Raw genomic sequence first — 17,092 nt, forward strand, 5'->3', positions numbered from 1 at the left:
TTTTTCGTATAAACTGTGGATATATCTCTGTATACAGTGTATAGTGATATACTATAAAATCATTATCAGTAATAATATATAATACATATAAAAAACATTGTGAATTTCAGACTTCATGAATTGCAGGTCAAAAGGGAAATAGAGAGACAAACGTTACAAACAGGCAGCCACTCCACATTGCTAGAGCCCTGTGTCAGAGCAGTTTTAAGTTTCTTGCTATGGATCCAGAGATGAGAGTTTAAGCCTCACTCCAGAGCTGTAACATAGGCTGCTTCTAGTTGATGGGTATTTAGGCATAAAATGAATAAAACAATGAGCCTTTTAGTTGGGTGCCTGTAATAAATGGTAAGGTTAGAAAAGAAAGATGGTCATACTCACTCCTTGCTCCTTGTGATTTTAACCAAATTATTTTACTTGTATATGTAACTATTGTTTTTCTAGTTGGCATAGAAAAGTAAAAAAACATTAACAGCCAAGATAACGGTTACCAATCTGATATGAGTAAGTGCGTTTACAGCACATGAAACACAACGCAATCTGCTCTAGATAAGCAAGTTACAAAAGGAAAGTTCATAATAACATTGACTTTGAATGACATTTTGATTCTGAAGAATAGGATTATGAAGAAATGAGGAGCAAAAATGACCATGCCTGTATGACTTAGGCCTGTATCTTCTACCTCCCTGAAGAGTGCCCTATAGAACAGGGCAGGGGTACTCAACCTCAGGCCATGGGCCAGCATCCAGCCTGATGAGCCACATTATCCAGCTCCCATAGTCTGGAAATTTGGAAGTGGGAAGTGGTGGCAGTGTTAATTGCTGCTTTCCTGCTGCCCAAAATCTTACGTTTCCCAGCTACCAAACAATGCATTTACATTTTAAGCAGACAATAGTTTATTTACAATAACAATATGAAATACAGCAAAATGTTATATATTAAAGTTCAAAATTCTTTAGTACAGCTTTGATATTGTAGTGATTAACATTTTAATGATCAAAAACTTGGTGGAAACATCCATGCATTCTCCAGTTTTTCTGAATTGCAGTGACTGTAGCAATCTGACTTGGCTAGTATAAACTAATAATAAACCCTGTTTGCATATTTTCAATGATATTTATTCAACGTGTCCTTGATAAACTCAGATACACACACTGGGCATGTCCAGATGTGTGAAGCTGTGCAGTACGTGGCATCGCAAACATGCTGCCCATGCATGCACTACTCTGCTTCCCTACCCCGCGCAGGTTTTTTTTGACCCTTGATATCCAAAGGTCAAAAAAACCCACAGAAAAAAAAAATGGAGCAGCACATGCCCAGGCAGCATGCACTGCTGAAAAGCAGAGTTGGTCTGCACAGAGTCATGCTGTGGTGGCCAGCTAGGCTCTGGCTGGCAGGATCGCCACTACTGTAGCCCTGGGAGGACTCTAGTTCCCAGGTAAGGCTGCTGGAGCCAGCCCAGTGCTGGACCTAGCCTCCTCTACCACCTGCTGGGGTAACTTGCCACATGCCAAAGTGCGTGGCACAGGCATTCCCCAGGGACAAGAAGCTGCGGCACCAGGTGCACCACTGCTACTTGTCCCCATGGAACCAAATGTCCATGTTTGTCTGGACACGGCCACTTTGGTGGCAAGTTATATAAATTTGATTCTAAGTTGGTATTTCTGATGTCCTAAGAAAAGGTCCAAAATATGATTTCTTTTATATTTGATTCATACTTTTTAACATTGTGCTGTGTATAATATCTGGCATATATTTTCAGAGGCTGCTGACAAAACATTGCAAAGCATAACTGCTACATCTTTGTAACCATCATTTAAAAGGTGGAAATCCCTGTAATTTATTACAGTGATAATTGGCATTTTACCCAACTGCCAAAGCAAAGTACTGGTAACCACAAAATATATCACAGAAAACTCATGTACTAACACATGTACCAGATGCAAGCAGATGATGTGATATGCAAAGTTTGGCCTATACTGACTGAGGTCAATCATAGCTCCCTGTACTTCAATAGCAGAAGGAATATAGTACATCAGATGCTGCAGGAAATACATATTTATGAGAACAATTATAATTGGGGTCATGAACCATTTAGGATTCTTGCATTTTAAAAGACATTTGTTTGCTTAAATTTAATCCACTTCTAATCTTTTAGTTTTATTAGTTTCATAGTTAGTAGGGTCGGAAGGGACCTGAGCAGATCATCAAGTCCGACTGTTCTGATTGGCAGCAATTAAATATTTTGAATACCTTGGTCCTGATGTGAATATACTGAAGGAAACAACTCCTTCATTGACAGAGCAGATGTAAGAGTCTATCTGGTTGGTCATTTCCATTTCTAAATTTTGAGGATACTGGGGTCATAATGACCAGTGGGCATGGTTTTTGTCATATCCACTCACCATCATGAACAAACAAGATTTACATTGTAAAACTTAGGTTACCAAGTTATATTACCAGGTGCATGCAACTTACAGCCAACAAAATATAAAGTACAAGAGTATTATTAAAACAATACTAAAATACAAACCAGATCATGAGAAAAAGTCATGTTAGTCTATAGTGTTTAACCAAAAGGTACATACTACATGGTAATGACACCACAGAAAACAATTTATAAGAACACATATTTCTTCAGGTTGAGGCTAAGTCAATTTGTTAAAGTGATTGATCTGTGGCGTTCCCTTTGTTTAGTGATGATCTCTCCGTGTGGTGCTGTAGAATAGACTGTAATGAGAAATAGTCCTGAAGTTTGCTTTCGAGGTGGGTCATAAAGCTCAAGTCAAATGCACCTGCTTTCAAAGTAATACATCTTGCTGAAAGGATCTCTCTCAATCTTTAATTTTGAAAAACACATACAAAATACAGTTTGTATGAGAGAACGGTATCAAATACTAAAATGACACTTCATTACTTCCATGCTATTCAACAGCAAACTTCTCAAAGAGTCTTCCTCAGTGAGAGTACAAGCTGACCCACTGTATCTCACTTTTCTTACCATAACCTCTTAAGTCTACAGAGACCGGGTGGCAATATCCCTCACCAGATTGTGTTGTATTTGCTTTGGCTTCCCTTTCTCCCTGCCTTCTTTGTTCAGCAATCTGTCTTATCACTGTCTCTTTCTTTGTGTGAAGAAGTCTCCTGAGACAGGCACTGAGTGTTTGCCACCCTTCAGTAATAGTGTTTCATGAAAAAAAAGTCTTTTAATTGACTCGGCTAGTTTTATATTCACCTCAGCAATAGAATTGGACTGTAGATAGTTGGGGAAGGTACAAATTTAATTCCTTTTGTCTAAAAGGGCTGTCAATACAAAATAACATAATCACGGTCTTGTATTTAAATAATATGATGCCCTACAAACTTTACAAATCATGAATTACTAGAGCATGCTTAGTACACAAATTAAATGCAAAAAAAGTCTTTTAAAGTCTACAAATGTGATAATAGCTTTCTCCATTTAGCTTGCAGCTGAAACCATGCAAAATGTTTTACAAAGTCCAAAAGAAATTAGTTCAAAAAGCAGAACAAAACTAGGGCAGAAAAAGTGCTCAAGTTTTAAATTTTTCCCACTGAATTTGTTTCAGGTAAAATCCAGCCTTGTACAGAGAGACAGTGTATGTCTTAGCCATCAGACCTTGTACTTCCCACTGAATAAAAGCAGATTTCTGTCCTACCATATGCCAGCATGAAAAATGTCATGCATGCTCTTACTTACATTTATATTCATGAATGTTGATGCTGTGATTGTTTCCTATGTACAGTTAATAAAATATATTTCTCTTTCCTATAGGGGTGAAAGCTATCATAAAGGGGACATGAGAACAGAAAAACAAATATACCAGTATTGTCTTTGCGCAGTGATGAACAGCTTTGAGTTTACCAGTGGTCTATTACTCCATCACTGTATCTATCTAATACATTAGAACAAACTCATTTAATATGTCAAAGAGTCTACTACAATTTACAACCTTTGCTGATTAATTTTCCTCCAGTATTTATGAAAGCATCAATGAGTTTTCATGTTTTAGATTAAAATACATACAATTATGGTAATAACATAGTACTCCAACAGCAATGTAATGGCATATCACAAAAAAATCCAAGCAATCGGTTAGGAACAAAGCAGTGTCTTGGTTAGGAAGAGCTCTAAAGAACTTTTTGGTTGGGTTAGCTATATCTGTTGAAATGCTTCCATAGAGGAAAGATTGGTTATCTTTATGTGTGTAGAAACATCGGGACATCCCTTTTCATATTCTTTTATAAAGCATCTCACTTTCTTTTCTTATTAAGAAATAAGACTAATGGCGAAACCTTTACTATAGACATGACAGAATAAAACTATATGAACAGTGGAACACTCATCAATGATGCTCAACAAAAGAGAGACCAGTTAACAACAGTCAAAGCCAAAGTAGTCATATTAATATCAGCCTTTATCAAAAATATTTCCCAATCAGTATTTCAATATAGTTACCCAGAATTAAAATAAAACCTCATGTACTTTGCTAAAAAATAAAAAATAGTCTCCTTGTAAGCAAAATGGGTAAGTCATTTAAACATTTAGGTTATATATATATTAGCACAGAAATGTTTATTTGAGCAAGAGCACTGAAAACAGATACACCTTCCTTTCTTCTGATATCTTTTACTTGAGTTACTGAGTAACACGTGAGCTTTTATGTTTTCCGAATGACCTTGATAGATTGGCGACCCTAAATGATCAATAGCTGAACCTCAAGAGAACGTTTCACCAGATGGACAGCTATACTAACTTGTATACAATCTATGAAAATATTTTGCAGCTCAAATCAGAATTTCAACTTCACGATTTCTGGTCATAAGCAGAGAAGAAAGCAGTGTTTTTATATACTGTGGATACCTGATGATTAGAAACTGGTAGGATGACTGATCAGTACCTATTTTCTACCAATTAACAATATAGTTTTTCAGAAGTAGATTTTAAAGAAATGATGAGAGGGGATACACAAGAAAAAACCAACACTTCCTTTTTTTGAATTTGGATAAATCTGTTAAATACTGTACACTGGCATTTTTGTCACTGAACCTTGCAAAAACTGCTTAATGGTAAGATATTCTAATCAGGGTTGACAACAGCCAATTAAGTGTCAGAAGAACAATCTGATAAATATGTCTGTATGTCTATAGGCATTTGCTGATAAGTCTTAACTGTCAATCTGAATGTTAAATATCTTTATTTCCATCTCACTATTGATTAAATTATTAAAGGGAAATGCTTTCATCTCTCTTAAATTGATTTTAGGGATATTCCAAAAAAAAGGGGGGAAAATATTTCTGAATTTGGAATAATCGGTGGGGACCCCTAAATAAAGTAAACCTTTAATATTCAAACTGAGATGTATGTTTGGTAAAACAACTATTTAACTACCTAGCTGCTTTCATCACCATACAGTTTAAGGTGTTGCATATACTTGCTTTAAAGTAAATCTGTCTCTTTAATGGGTGGAAGGATATCTGTGGACATGCTAGAAGGCTGTCCTCTGCTTTCAGTGCTCTTTGCTAGTCATACTGAAGATAGCACCTCACTGGATGGATCACCTCTCTTCTTGTCTTCACCTCTTTCAATGTCAATCACATGAACGATGCCAGGCTTCAGGATCAAATCATCAGTCTCTATTTGGCTCCGAGTATCTTCCACCTCCACATATTTCCCTTTAGACTGCTGGGTAGCCTTACTGAAGACATCTTTAAAACGATGCTTCAGTTCAACATCTGGACAGTAGACATATTCGTAAAGGGCACCTGCAAGGACTGCTCCTATTATTGGTCCTAACCAATACACCTACAGAGAGAGGGAAAAATGCAATAGTACATGTTGAAAAAAAATGGATTTCAGAGAAAAGTGCCTCTACTTTAGACTTTAAAATAATTGGTGTCCACCAAACCACTTGCCTAGTGCTCTTAACCATCCTTACCATGCACATGCAATTACTTAGATACTCCTGTGGCTTTTTCTGGCACATCTGGTGAACTTTCCCTCCCAATGGACTTACAAGATTAGGAGGTGCTATTATTCCCAGTTGTACTAACGGAGGTGTGTCTGAGCTGCAAACTTACCAAGCCAAGCTGTAGTACCCAAAATACATCACGCTGCAATGTGCAGGTTGTCTCCTGAGCTGGAAGCAATGCAGCTATTCTTCTGCAGTGATGTGTCTGGGCTAAGAAGTTCCAGTGAGTCAATGTTAATTAGCCCAAACACAGAGCCATGCAAACCTAACTGCATGCTTTCTGGTTTAGAAACTAGCACTTTTAGAGTGATGCTGGTACGTTTCAGCATGTTTCAGTAGACCACCACTTTGCAGAGTAAAAACACATCCTCAAGTCCTCAGTGTCTCTGTTCACAGGCTCACAAGTCTTTTTCCTTTCTCTGAAAAGGGGAAAATATACCCCAAATCCCATCTAGACATCCTGAATGGTACCATCTGTAAATTTAACAGCTCAGACCCTCCTCTTAAACTCTTTGTGCTTTCACGATAAAGCCTAGAACCATGGTGAGCACAGAACAATAGGATATGGAGAAGCTACTAAATATATTTAATTTTAGGGATGTTAGTGATGTAGATCCACCATTTCCCTTGTTCGTTTAAAAAGGGAGCTCCAAACATCAGATTACTGGACTACTGGAGCAGATTGGCTGGTACATAGGCCAAGGATACTGGGACTCAGAAAGGTCACAAAAAATGCCTCTTTCCACCAACAACCTTTATGTCTCCAAACACCTCTGTGCAATGTTCCTCTACCAGTGGACAATATCTTGTACAATATTCCTTACCTACTCCTCAGTGATGACTAGTGGTAGTTGATACTGGTACTGGTGGTCCCAGGAAGCATTGCCGGGTTTCTTGATATGGAGGTTACTTGTGCCTCACGCCTCATGTCCCTTGTGCCATCTGTCTCCATTAATGACAACTGACTAGCTTTTTTTTGAGGGAGCAGAAGGGCTGTAACCTGATGCTGAATTTTGCCCAGTGAGGCAACATGCAAGTTCTTTATCAGACAAGCCCTGATGTTCTCCACATTTCAAATGCTTGGGACCAGTTCAACTATGCCCATAATTTTTTCTCTATGGAGAGAGAAAAGGTCTCTTGTGCAGTCACTTGCCCCTATGCCAAATAAGTGTGGGATGCCACCATCCTGATGTAGTAATTTTTTTTACACTTTGCACAGGTGAGAATGACGGCCCAAGGGACAGTGCAGTAAAGATTTAGGCCTCTTATCTTCAACAACAGAGCAGTTTTGTGCGATTTTAGCTGGTATGTACATACCCTGTCATGAGGCAGCCTCTAAATAGTTTTTTGTTGGTTGAATTGTCAATTAAGAACCTCATTTTATTTGCACTGCTTGCAAGGGAGCACAAAGAGAATAAAACTCTAAGCAGCAAATTGATTTAATTTTTGCATTTCTACTCAAGATGATGAGGTGTTTGTGAGGAAAAGAAACCTTTTGAAGCATATGCAGAAATAATTCTATTTTTAGGATCATGTTTTCAGGAGAATGTAAATCCATAATTTTGAAATCATAGAATGCTTTATGTACCCAGCTTCTGTGCAGACACAACAGGCAGTTAGGTACCTAATTATTCTTGGATATGCAAATATAGTGCACACACACATACATCTCTGGTGTGTGGTCCTTAATATGACTCTCAGTAGTCCTGTAGAATAAGTGCCTCTGCTAATAGCTGGGGGCCATCTCTTTTGCAATAGTTAGGACAGAAGTTACACCCTCTTAAAATGTTGCTACACAAAACCTGATATGCATATATACAATTAACAGGTTTTTACCCTGTTTTGACTCATTCAGAATTGAAAAATGGCAGTAGTTTTTAATAAGAAGAAACCACTGACTAGAAACAGAGAAAATCTCTTTCAGTAGGATGCAGGAACAAAGTTACTGCCATAGGTGTTTGCAGGATTGGAGCCTAATCCTCCTCCAGCTGAAGATAATGGAAATACAATTAACTTCAGTAGGAGCAGTATAGAACCCACAACTTCAGATTAAGAATAAACTGTCTCTCTTTCCAGGCAATTTTCTTAAAGATAATGCTAGAATGTTTTTAATATTGAATATTAAACTCGACTAGTTTATGGTACGGTAGCACAGAGAGGTCTAGTTTTACAACTGGCATGTGTGCTATGTAGAAATAAGTATTTGAAATTGCTGGGTTGGAACAGACATGTAACTTTTTGCTAGTGTGGAAAGTGTCTGGTAATCTCATGCTTCAGAGCTTTGGCTGTCATCTGAGGCAAGGAAGAATTTTTTTCCACTCATGGATGTTACTGGCTTCTGGGTTTTTTCTAATCAGTGCTTAGAAAACCCTGAGTTTCCAAGCTCTTGCTCTTCCATTAATGTCATACTGAATGACACTCTGGGTCAAGAATAAGTTTTTACTTGAGTGAGAGTGAAATAGAGTGTGGATTTGCCTTTTTTTCCTAAGCTGGGCCATGGTCTTTTCCTAGGATCTCCTGAGCATACATTAACCAACTGCAGTAGCAGGGCACTGGAAGTGACCTCACCTTCTCTGCTTTTACCTATGGGATGGTGTTGCAGGCTGTTGGCATTTTGGGTGTCAGCTTGTATTTGTGTGTGTGGGCCTGCAGTGGTAAGTTTGGGGATTCCTTGGGTAAAGGACTGTCTACAAAGGCAGGACTCTATGGTCCTATTCTAGGTTCCTAAGCATCTGTAAAAATGCTTTAAGTTTAATTAGGTGAAGCTAGACATTATCCATTTCCCTCTATCAAATATTGAGTTTTTGATAAAACCTTGTAAAGAATGAGTTAGCTGGTTATGGCATCATCATAAACAATGATGATCTCTTAATTAAAATGGCACTCATACCTGTACTCCAAATTGAGCTGATGTTGGCTAATCAAAGCAGGTAATATCTGGTCTGTCTCTTTAAAAGGCCAGATTGCAAACCTCCTATCTCACCTTGGTGAGCAAATAGTCACTCAGGGTTCCTATACACGTGCATGGAGCCGGCTTCAACATGCTGGAAATACAGCTTGTTGGAGCAGACTTGATTAATCGAGTCTGTTGGAGCATGGAAATTACCATGCTCCAGCAGACTCTAGCATCATGTGCATCAGTGTCCCTGTGCTGAAAAAGGGTGGTGAGGCACTTTGACCTAAAGCTTGTTTGATGAGTTTTAGTTCAAAGCACCCTGCCACCATTTTCAGCGCAGAGGATGCTTGATACACATGATGCGCAGGTGCTTTTAATTAGTACAGCTTGCTAATTAAAGACCCCCCCAATGCCTTCCAGAGCAGATGTAATATGCCCTCAGGTAGTCTCACTGAAAGCAGCTCAAAGAGGGTCAGCTCCCTTATTTTGTATGTCTGGCATGATTTGTTTTAGGACTAGGAGAAATGTGACACCTGTGGGAATCCATTTCTCTCTCCAGTAGCAACTACCTTAAAAAAATAACCTCCCAGTCTACAATACACTACAACTATTCATCCCGTCCTGAATAGAAAGAGCACAACATTAAGATGTTTACTTTAGACAAAGTACAGATAAATATGGTAAAGCACACAGCAGGGTCAGTGCCCGCCTTTCTCATTAATGGTCTGTGTGGAATGTACTATGAAGAACAAGAAAAAAGTTGAGGGGAATTGAAGAAATGCTTGGTGGCATTGTAATGGTAAATGAAACATAAATGCAGGGTTACCCATTGGTTTTCCCATTTTCCCATAATAACAGCAGGTCCAAATGATCGAGCAGGGTTCATACTGGCACCAGTGTAGCTGATCTATAAAAATGTAAAAGGTTAAATGTTATTGTTATTAGAAGATTAGTATTCAGCCAATGCTAGTCACTACTGTCATTTGCTGCAATGTAGGAATCTCTGGTTTTGTATTGCTGTTTATCATTGTAGTATTAGGGGCATTATCATCCTCCAGTCCACTTACCATTCTGCTCATACAACTAACAAAAGCATCACATAAATAAGCAGATAAGGCTTAGACTAAGGTCCTGTCTGGAAAGCCTCCCTATTGATTTCAATGAGCTTTGGGTTGGATCCACAGCAGCTGCAAAGGCTGCAGGCTCTCCTGCCTAGTTCTGGAGTGGGGACACTGGAAAATCTCTATTACTGAGAAGCCATTCACTTACTGCAAATAAATGTCCAATTGCAACAGAAAATCCAATTGCTAAAGCTACTGAACCAGTGACGTCTTTTCGTTTTGAATCACAGCTGGCAAAAATAGTAAAAACCAGCTGGAATGTAATTATCAACTCCACCAGGAGTCCATGGCCAGCGGAGAGATTGCCATGTACCTGGGAAAAAAAAAAAGAAACAGAGATAAAGCAAATGTGAGTCTACAATTCAAACAGGCGCTCAAATTTTAATTGTTTTGTGATTAAGACAGTTTAAAATGGTGCACAATGATGAAACACCATTGCACTTTATAGAGGTTTGAATTAATTTTCCACACTTTTTATTCTGATAGCCATAGAAAATTCCTGTTAGACTGATGAAGAAAGTTCTACGTTATTCCACTAAGAACTTCAAAGTTAAACTGCAGAACACAGTTGACTTTTACACAGGGATTTGCAAATGCTGCACTTAAACTTGCACAATTTTCTTCTTGGGAGCGCTGTAATATACTATTCAATTATAAATTCATTAATTAGCCCCAGCTTAATTAATTTAAATTTCAATTAAAAATTAAGCAGTATGCGGCTCAAGTGCATTTTAATAAGTCCTGCAACAGGGCTAACTGATGACATTCCTTATTAGTTTAGAACAAAGCTGTAATCTAAGGCACAATCTATTTCAAAAGTGTGTCATTTTAAATTGATATTTTTTTCAATCACCATTATAAAGACATAGAATTAATTTCCTACACAAGTCATCTTAAAGTTGTATTTCATGCATGTATTATTTAAATTGTGTATGTAAATTAGCATTACCTGTTGTCATCAGATTTGGGAAAGTTCTAGAAAAGAAAACTTCTGTAAAATAATAGCTATGAACTTGTCCTAAAGAGAGCTTAAAAAAATCTAGGAGTTATAAATAAGCCAGCAATAACCTTAAAGCATCACTATGCAACAGTAACTGTATTGTCTAATTATTCTGCTTTAAGAGTAGTAGCAAAAGTTGTTACCATAGTAACTCCCAAGCCTCCCACCACATCTTGGGGTGTGACAAGGTAGAGAAGTCCTGCCCCTGCAATAGCCCCCAGGCACTGGGCAACAATGTAGAAGACAGACTTGGCAAGGCTGATCTTCCTAGTGCAGACCATAGCAACAGTCACAGCAGGGTTAATATGGCCTCCACTGATGTGTCCAAAACACTGCACCATAGTTGCAATGCTGAGTCCAAAGCAGAGAGAAATAAGGACCATGTCTACAGGCAGGGGCTTTTCAGCTCCACCCCAGTTGATTGTAGAGCCAAGGCTGAGGAGGACAAAAATTAGCATGGCCAAAAATTCTGCTGAAACAGCTTTCCAGAAAGGCTGAGTCCAGACTCCTTTAAACGCCACCATGATGGTCTCACACTTACACAGACGTCCACACTTGCTGAAAAGAAAAACAAATCTGCATCAGAAGACACCAAATCAGCCTCAAGTTTTGCAGAACAGCATCGTTATCTAGCAGGCTTTCTGGGGACAGCAGCAATGTCAAGCATTCTGAGAGGTCCAACACCAGAATTATGCATTGTGAGACAAGCTGCCCTTGAAAGCATCAGTAATATTTGAGGAGCTCTTCCCACACGGGTAGGCAACTCCATCCAGCATGTGTGCCAGTGTGGCAGGTGAAGGCATTCTGCTTGGCACACGCCCCTGGGCAGACGGTGGAGGACCCACAATCCTTGTTGTGGCAGTGCAGCCCTGGCCCCTTCCCTGCCATCCACCTCAAGATGCATATACATCCGCCACTGGCAATGAGGTAGGCCAGGGCTCTACAGACCCCCGTGCAGCTGCTTGCAGCCTCTCCACTGCTACAAGCAGTGACAACCTGGGGTCCATGGCAGGTGGCAGGGGCCTGCCCAGAGCCTGATCCAGCTATGGCAGGCAGCCAGGAGGCAGCAAGCAGATGCACCGGGGTCCAGCCCAGCTCCCTGCTGGCGGCAGGTGCATGCACCCCTCAGGGTGGATGCCAGGGAAGGGGCTGAGGCTGCACTGCCACAACAAGGATCAGGCTCCTTGTGGCTCCCCTACTGTCTGCCTTGGCATGCCAACATCTTACAAGTTGAGGTTGCGGGTGTTTTTGGCACTCTCCCCAAAAGCATTTCTAACCCCTGTCTTAGCATATTGCACTCTGCAGGACAATACCCCCATGTGTTTGATAAGGGAAGTTTAGAGAAAATCAGGACTTTTACAAAGTAAACCCAATAGTTCGGTAAAGGCCAAGCTCTCAGCTAACAGCCTCATTGTGATTTCCCTGGCACTGCTTTTATAAGAGAAAGTCTTTTTTTGTTATTGATTCAAAACCATATTTAAAAATGTATGCACAGACAATGATCTCTTCACCCTGGAGATGGCATAGAAATGAATTCAGCCACAAGGACATAAAATATCCTAAATTTTGTCCCCTGAATCAAACATTCAGTAGTTAAGCTGTTTTCTTTTTGTTGTGCTTTTAAGATGAGAAAGGAGATACAGTGATTTAATTGTATTGGGGGGGGTGTTGAGAGCTCTGTGCAAGGAGTAAGAACTGTTTTGGTTTCAACTCTGCACCTGCTCTAATATTTATTAGCTACCCTGTTTTCAGGAGTAATTACATTGTTGTTAAATGCCCAGAGACCCAAGAAAGTGGGTCACCATAGAAAAGTAATTTGTAGTATTAATAAATTATGTGAATAAACCAAAAGGGGAGATTTTTATAAATTTCCAAGAAAAGAAAACAAGACTGGCAAAAAAGAAAAGAAAAAGGAAAAAGTTAAAAGATTGGTTAAAGAGAAAAAAAGAAAAAGACAAAAGTAGTGAACAGCTACAGCTCACAGCGGCATTTTAAACGGAAGGATGGAGAAGTGTAATAACTGGTTATGTGGGGAAGCTGAGCTCACCAAACACAACTTACATCTGAAGAAATGTGCTGAATGAAGTATCTTCACAAGAGTGCCTATGGCCTTTTCAAGGTACCATGAACACAAAAGCCCAGAACTTCCTTATCTCCTTTCTGACCCTGTTTTGCTGTGCAATCTTGGACAGATCATTTAAACACTGCCTCAGTTTCTCAACATCTGAGATAAGAACAGTAATCATCTCACGCATCTCCTTTGCCCATTATGAAACTTAATCAATTGCCTAGTATTTGTGAAATGATGTGAGACCTTTGGGTAGAGGTTGCCCTGTTAGGTATGGACTAAAACTGAAATTTCAGACTGGACTGCTTAAAAAATTTCAGTACCCAGATATAAACACTACCTCTAGAGTTTTGGTTTCAGGTAAGACTCTGGACAACCCCCCCCCCCTAAAAACCTAGGGCTAACCCTTTCATTTCTAAATGACACTATTTTCACAAGATTACAGCTTCAGACTATGGAAATCTTGCAACAACAGCCACGCTGGCAAGGTTTCAATCATTTAAAATAGCCACATTTCACAAAAAGCTGTTTATATAAATTTGGCACCAAATTTGAATCTTAACCCTGATTCTCACATTAAGCCAAACTCGATCATTATTCTAGGTCTAATGCAGATCCAGCTAAAAAAGACCTTGTTAGCAGCAACTTACACTAGCAGACTGAGGGTAGGATAGAGCCAGGAAGTGCCTAACTATGACTCTGGAACTGCTCTTGCATCAGTGTGCAATGTTAGCCCATGCACAACCTCTCAGTTTCCTCCTCTTTAAATAGGTACAAAAATATGTTCTTACCTTATCGAGGATATTATAGCCCACTGGGGACCAAGGTTTTGATCAGTCCCTCATCCACCCTTAGTGCTCCACCAATTCCCTTCCCCTTCCCAATCTGATGCTCTGCTTTCTGCTTCCTTCCCTATCTGTCACTGCGGTGCTTGTCTCCTCCTTGATCTGTCGTATTGCACACACACACAGGCTGCCTGTGCCAGTTATGGCATGCATGCTGCAGGTTGGCCACTTCAATTATAATCTATCCTTTGTATTAGCAGGATGCAGGGGAGGAGAAAGGACACCTCTTCCTTGTACCTCTTTGCCACCTTCCACTGCTTCTAGCAGGCAGGGAGCAGAAGGATCTGCAAAGTGCTCACATTCTCCTACCTTTGTAGAAACTGACTGATGTGGACAAGCAAATGTGTCTGTTGGCATACTTTCATTGGCACGTAAGAAAACTTGTGTGTCAACTTTCAGCTTGGTGTAGTGTACTCCTCTTTGAAGCTGTGGAGATGGATACTGGGAAACTAGAGACTGTAACTCTGGGCATCACAGTTTTTCCTGGGCTGTCTTGTATAGTGGGAACAATAATTCTGCATGGCTTATTTAAATATGTTTACCTTAAAAATGAAAAAAATGCTATATGAGAGCCAGGCATTATTACCAAAGCATAACACAAAGATAACGAGAAGCTGTTTTCCAAGAGAAGGTGAACTCCTATCCTGCTGATCCTAAGAGTGCAATGAACCAGTATTGTCTCATCTATATTTTGCAATGATTTATTTCAAATGTTTGATTCTCTCTGCACACAGCTCTTTTAGCATCCTGCAGGCATGGGTGTGCCAACATGGCTATAAAGCTGTAATTGTACACCCTTAACTGCTGAGAAGATTGGGAGACTGGTCTAGAGCAGGGGTGCTCAATCTTCTACCCTGTCCCAGGCTGGATGAATGATGTGGGCCTGGTTGGCATGTGGGTACAATTCCATTCACCGGCGCTGGTCTGAACCTCGCATCATGTCTGGCCATGCACTGCTTGACCCCACATGCTGGATCTGGCCACAGAAACATCCCAAGCGCCGGACACACCATGGACTGGCGTGATCTAGCATGCAGGGCCATATCATCAGCTTGCAGGGCTCTGCATGGGTCTAGAGGACAGTGTAGTGAACTGGGAATCAGAAGACAGGGGCCCATGAGGTTTTGTTCTCCATCTTCCACTGATCTGCTGTGTGACCCTGAGCAAATCACTTCATACCTCTGTGCTTGTGTTTCCCTTATGTCCTTTAGCTGTTAGAACTATTTAGAAAATAAACTGTTTGGGACACAGACTTCTCTATGCTGCTAGGCACTGTATGAGCATGTAGTTAAAGTTGCAATCTTGATTATAGCCTATAAATAGAGTGCAAATTAAGGAGGATCTGGGGGTGGGGGTCTGAGCCCCCTTGTAAAATTTGAAAATCGTAACCTGGCGGGCCTCCAATCGGATTGCTCCTTCACTTGGGTGGATTTGTTAATGAATGAACCATTTGGGGGTTTTTTTTGCAGACCCCTCTCGAGGAGTCAAAGTATAATTCAAACCCCACCTATAAACATTATTGTAAAAGAAATAATAAAGTCTGCTTTTTAAAACTTTGCCTAATATTACTTCAACAAATGAAATGAGCTGCACATAGTTAATGCAAGCTTGATACAAACAATGCCACGCACTTCAATTGCTCAAATTCTTTGGGAATAATAGGTGTATTAGCAAAGGCATCACTGTAGCAAGCTGGAGCATTTTCAGCTCTGCTTTGGTACAGCTGTTCGTAGCTCAAATACTCATTACTCACTTAGATGCATACTTATGTCAGCTGTTTGGCAATAGGCTTTTCTATTAAATTTGGTTTGTTTTCAAACTGATACACCTACGAAGCACATGGTACTTACAGTACCACATGCTTGTGGTACTTCTGTGGGGTGAGCGTGGGGCAGCAGAGAGGTGCAATGCTGAGCTTTTAACTGCACAGGTAGAGAATAAACAAGTATTTGGGGTGGGAAATGCTTCCAGGGCAGCAGTTAGAAAGAAATACTGGAGGAAACACTGCTGTTCACCAGCCCTCCTCATGGACAGCAGCAGCGGGATCCCAGACCCCTCCACGGAAGCTCTTTTTCACACAGCACATCTTTCAGGTGTGCAACTGTAGAAGCCAACGCTGTAGCCAGATCTAAAGAGGGACTGGACATGGGCTTGGAGGAGCGGGGCAGTGGGAGCGAGGGGCATGGCCTCTGAATTGCAGGGTCTGGGACCTTGTGATTTAGAGGCTGTGGCCCCCATTTCCCTGCTCCTGCTGCCCTTCTCCTCCAAGCCCGTGTCTATAGGCGACTGGCAATGGGTGCATGTGCTCCCTGGCGGGTCCAGTGTCCCCCTGATGGCTGACACTGATGCTGTTGGTAGGGCTGTTCCCCTCCTGACAGGGTCAGTGGCTTCTGCAGGTGCGCCCCCAGGTTAAGGAGGCACCAGTCACTCATGCCCATGTCCGGTCCCTCTCCCAGACTCCGGAGGCTCCAAGCAGGAGAGGAACAGTCAGGGCGGTCCACGGGCAATTGGTGCCCTAGGCAAACTGTGGACCTCGGCGCCCAAAGGGGAGCAGTTGCGAGTGCAGCGATCTTTCCTCTGAGACCTTTCCAGAGGTCTTTCTCCCCTTACTGAACTGAGACCAAGGTGGAGCCCTAGCCGGCTAGCCCTGTTATTGAGAACGATGTTCCTGTTATTTTGGTCTGGGTATCATTTTGGCACTCCCGCTCCTCCCCCCCCCAATTTTGGCGCCATGCTAGGCAACCGCCTAGTTCACCTAATGGTTGGGCCTGCCCCGGGAACAGCGGGGGAGGGGAGGGGATAACCCCCTGCTCAGTCCCGCTTGGGGCAGCAGAGCCCGAGGGACGCAGGGTGCGACCCCGGCCAGGGCAGGTCTTGTGGGGCAAGGGGCCCAGCGGGCGGCTTGCCGGAGGCACAGCCCTGCATCGCCCTTGCCGTCACCCCCCTCGGGGCTGAGGCCCCCGGCGAGCGGCACTCACGGGCCGGGGCTGCTCCGCGGCGTGGCTCGGGCAGGACGGGCCGCGGGCACCGGGACGGGACACTCAGTCCTTGGCCGGGCGGAGAGGGCGGCACCGGGGAGGGGGCCGCGACTCCAGCTGCAGGGAGAGACCTCGCCTCGGATCCACCTCCACAACCGGCGTTTAACCCGCTGCTGCCCAGCCCCGCGTGCGGGCCC

At 41.6% G+C, this 17,092-nt stretch overlaps 1 protein-coding gene across 2 annotated transcripts in view; it reads right to left on the minus strand.

The window, feature by feature from the left end:
- Positions 1-2,216: 2,216 nt before the first annotated feature.
- The window catches only part of AQP4 (aquaporin 4), a 30,811-nt gene continuing 15,935 nt past the window's right edge, over positions 2,217-17,092 (minus strand). For both annotated transcript variants that reach the window (XM_019547287.1, XM_019547296.1), the window contains 4 exons: positions 11,148-11,562; positions 10,153-10,317; positions 9,710-9,790; positions 2,217-5,821 (listed from right to left, as the gene is read on the minus strand). In XM_019547287.1, coding sequence (XP_019402832.1) covers positions 5,543-5,821; positions 9,710-9,790; positions 10,153-10,317; positions 11,148-11,562 — 940 coding nt within the window. In that variant the 3' untranslated portion in view covers positions 2,217-5,542. The remainder of the gene's footprint in view (positions 5,822-9,709; positions 9,791-10,152; positions 10,318-11,147; positions 11,563-17,092) is intronic.

This window comes from Crocodylus porosus, unplaced genomic scaffold (assembly GCF_001723895.1).
Source record: "Crocodylus porosus isolate Cpor-Errol unplaced genomic scaffold, CroPor_comp1, whole genome shotgun sequence".
NCBI classification, from domain to species: Eukaryota; Metazoa; Chordata; order Crocodylia; family Crocodylidae; genus Crocodylus; species Crocodylus porosus.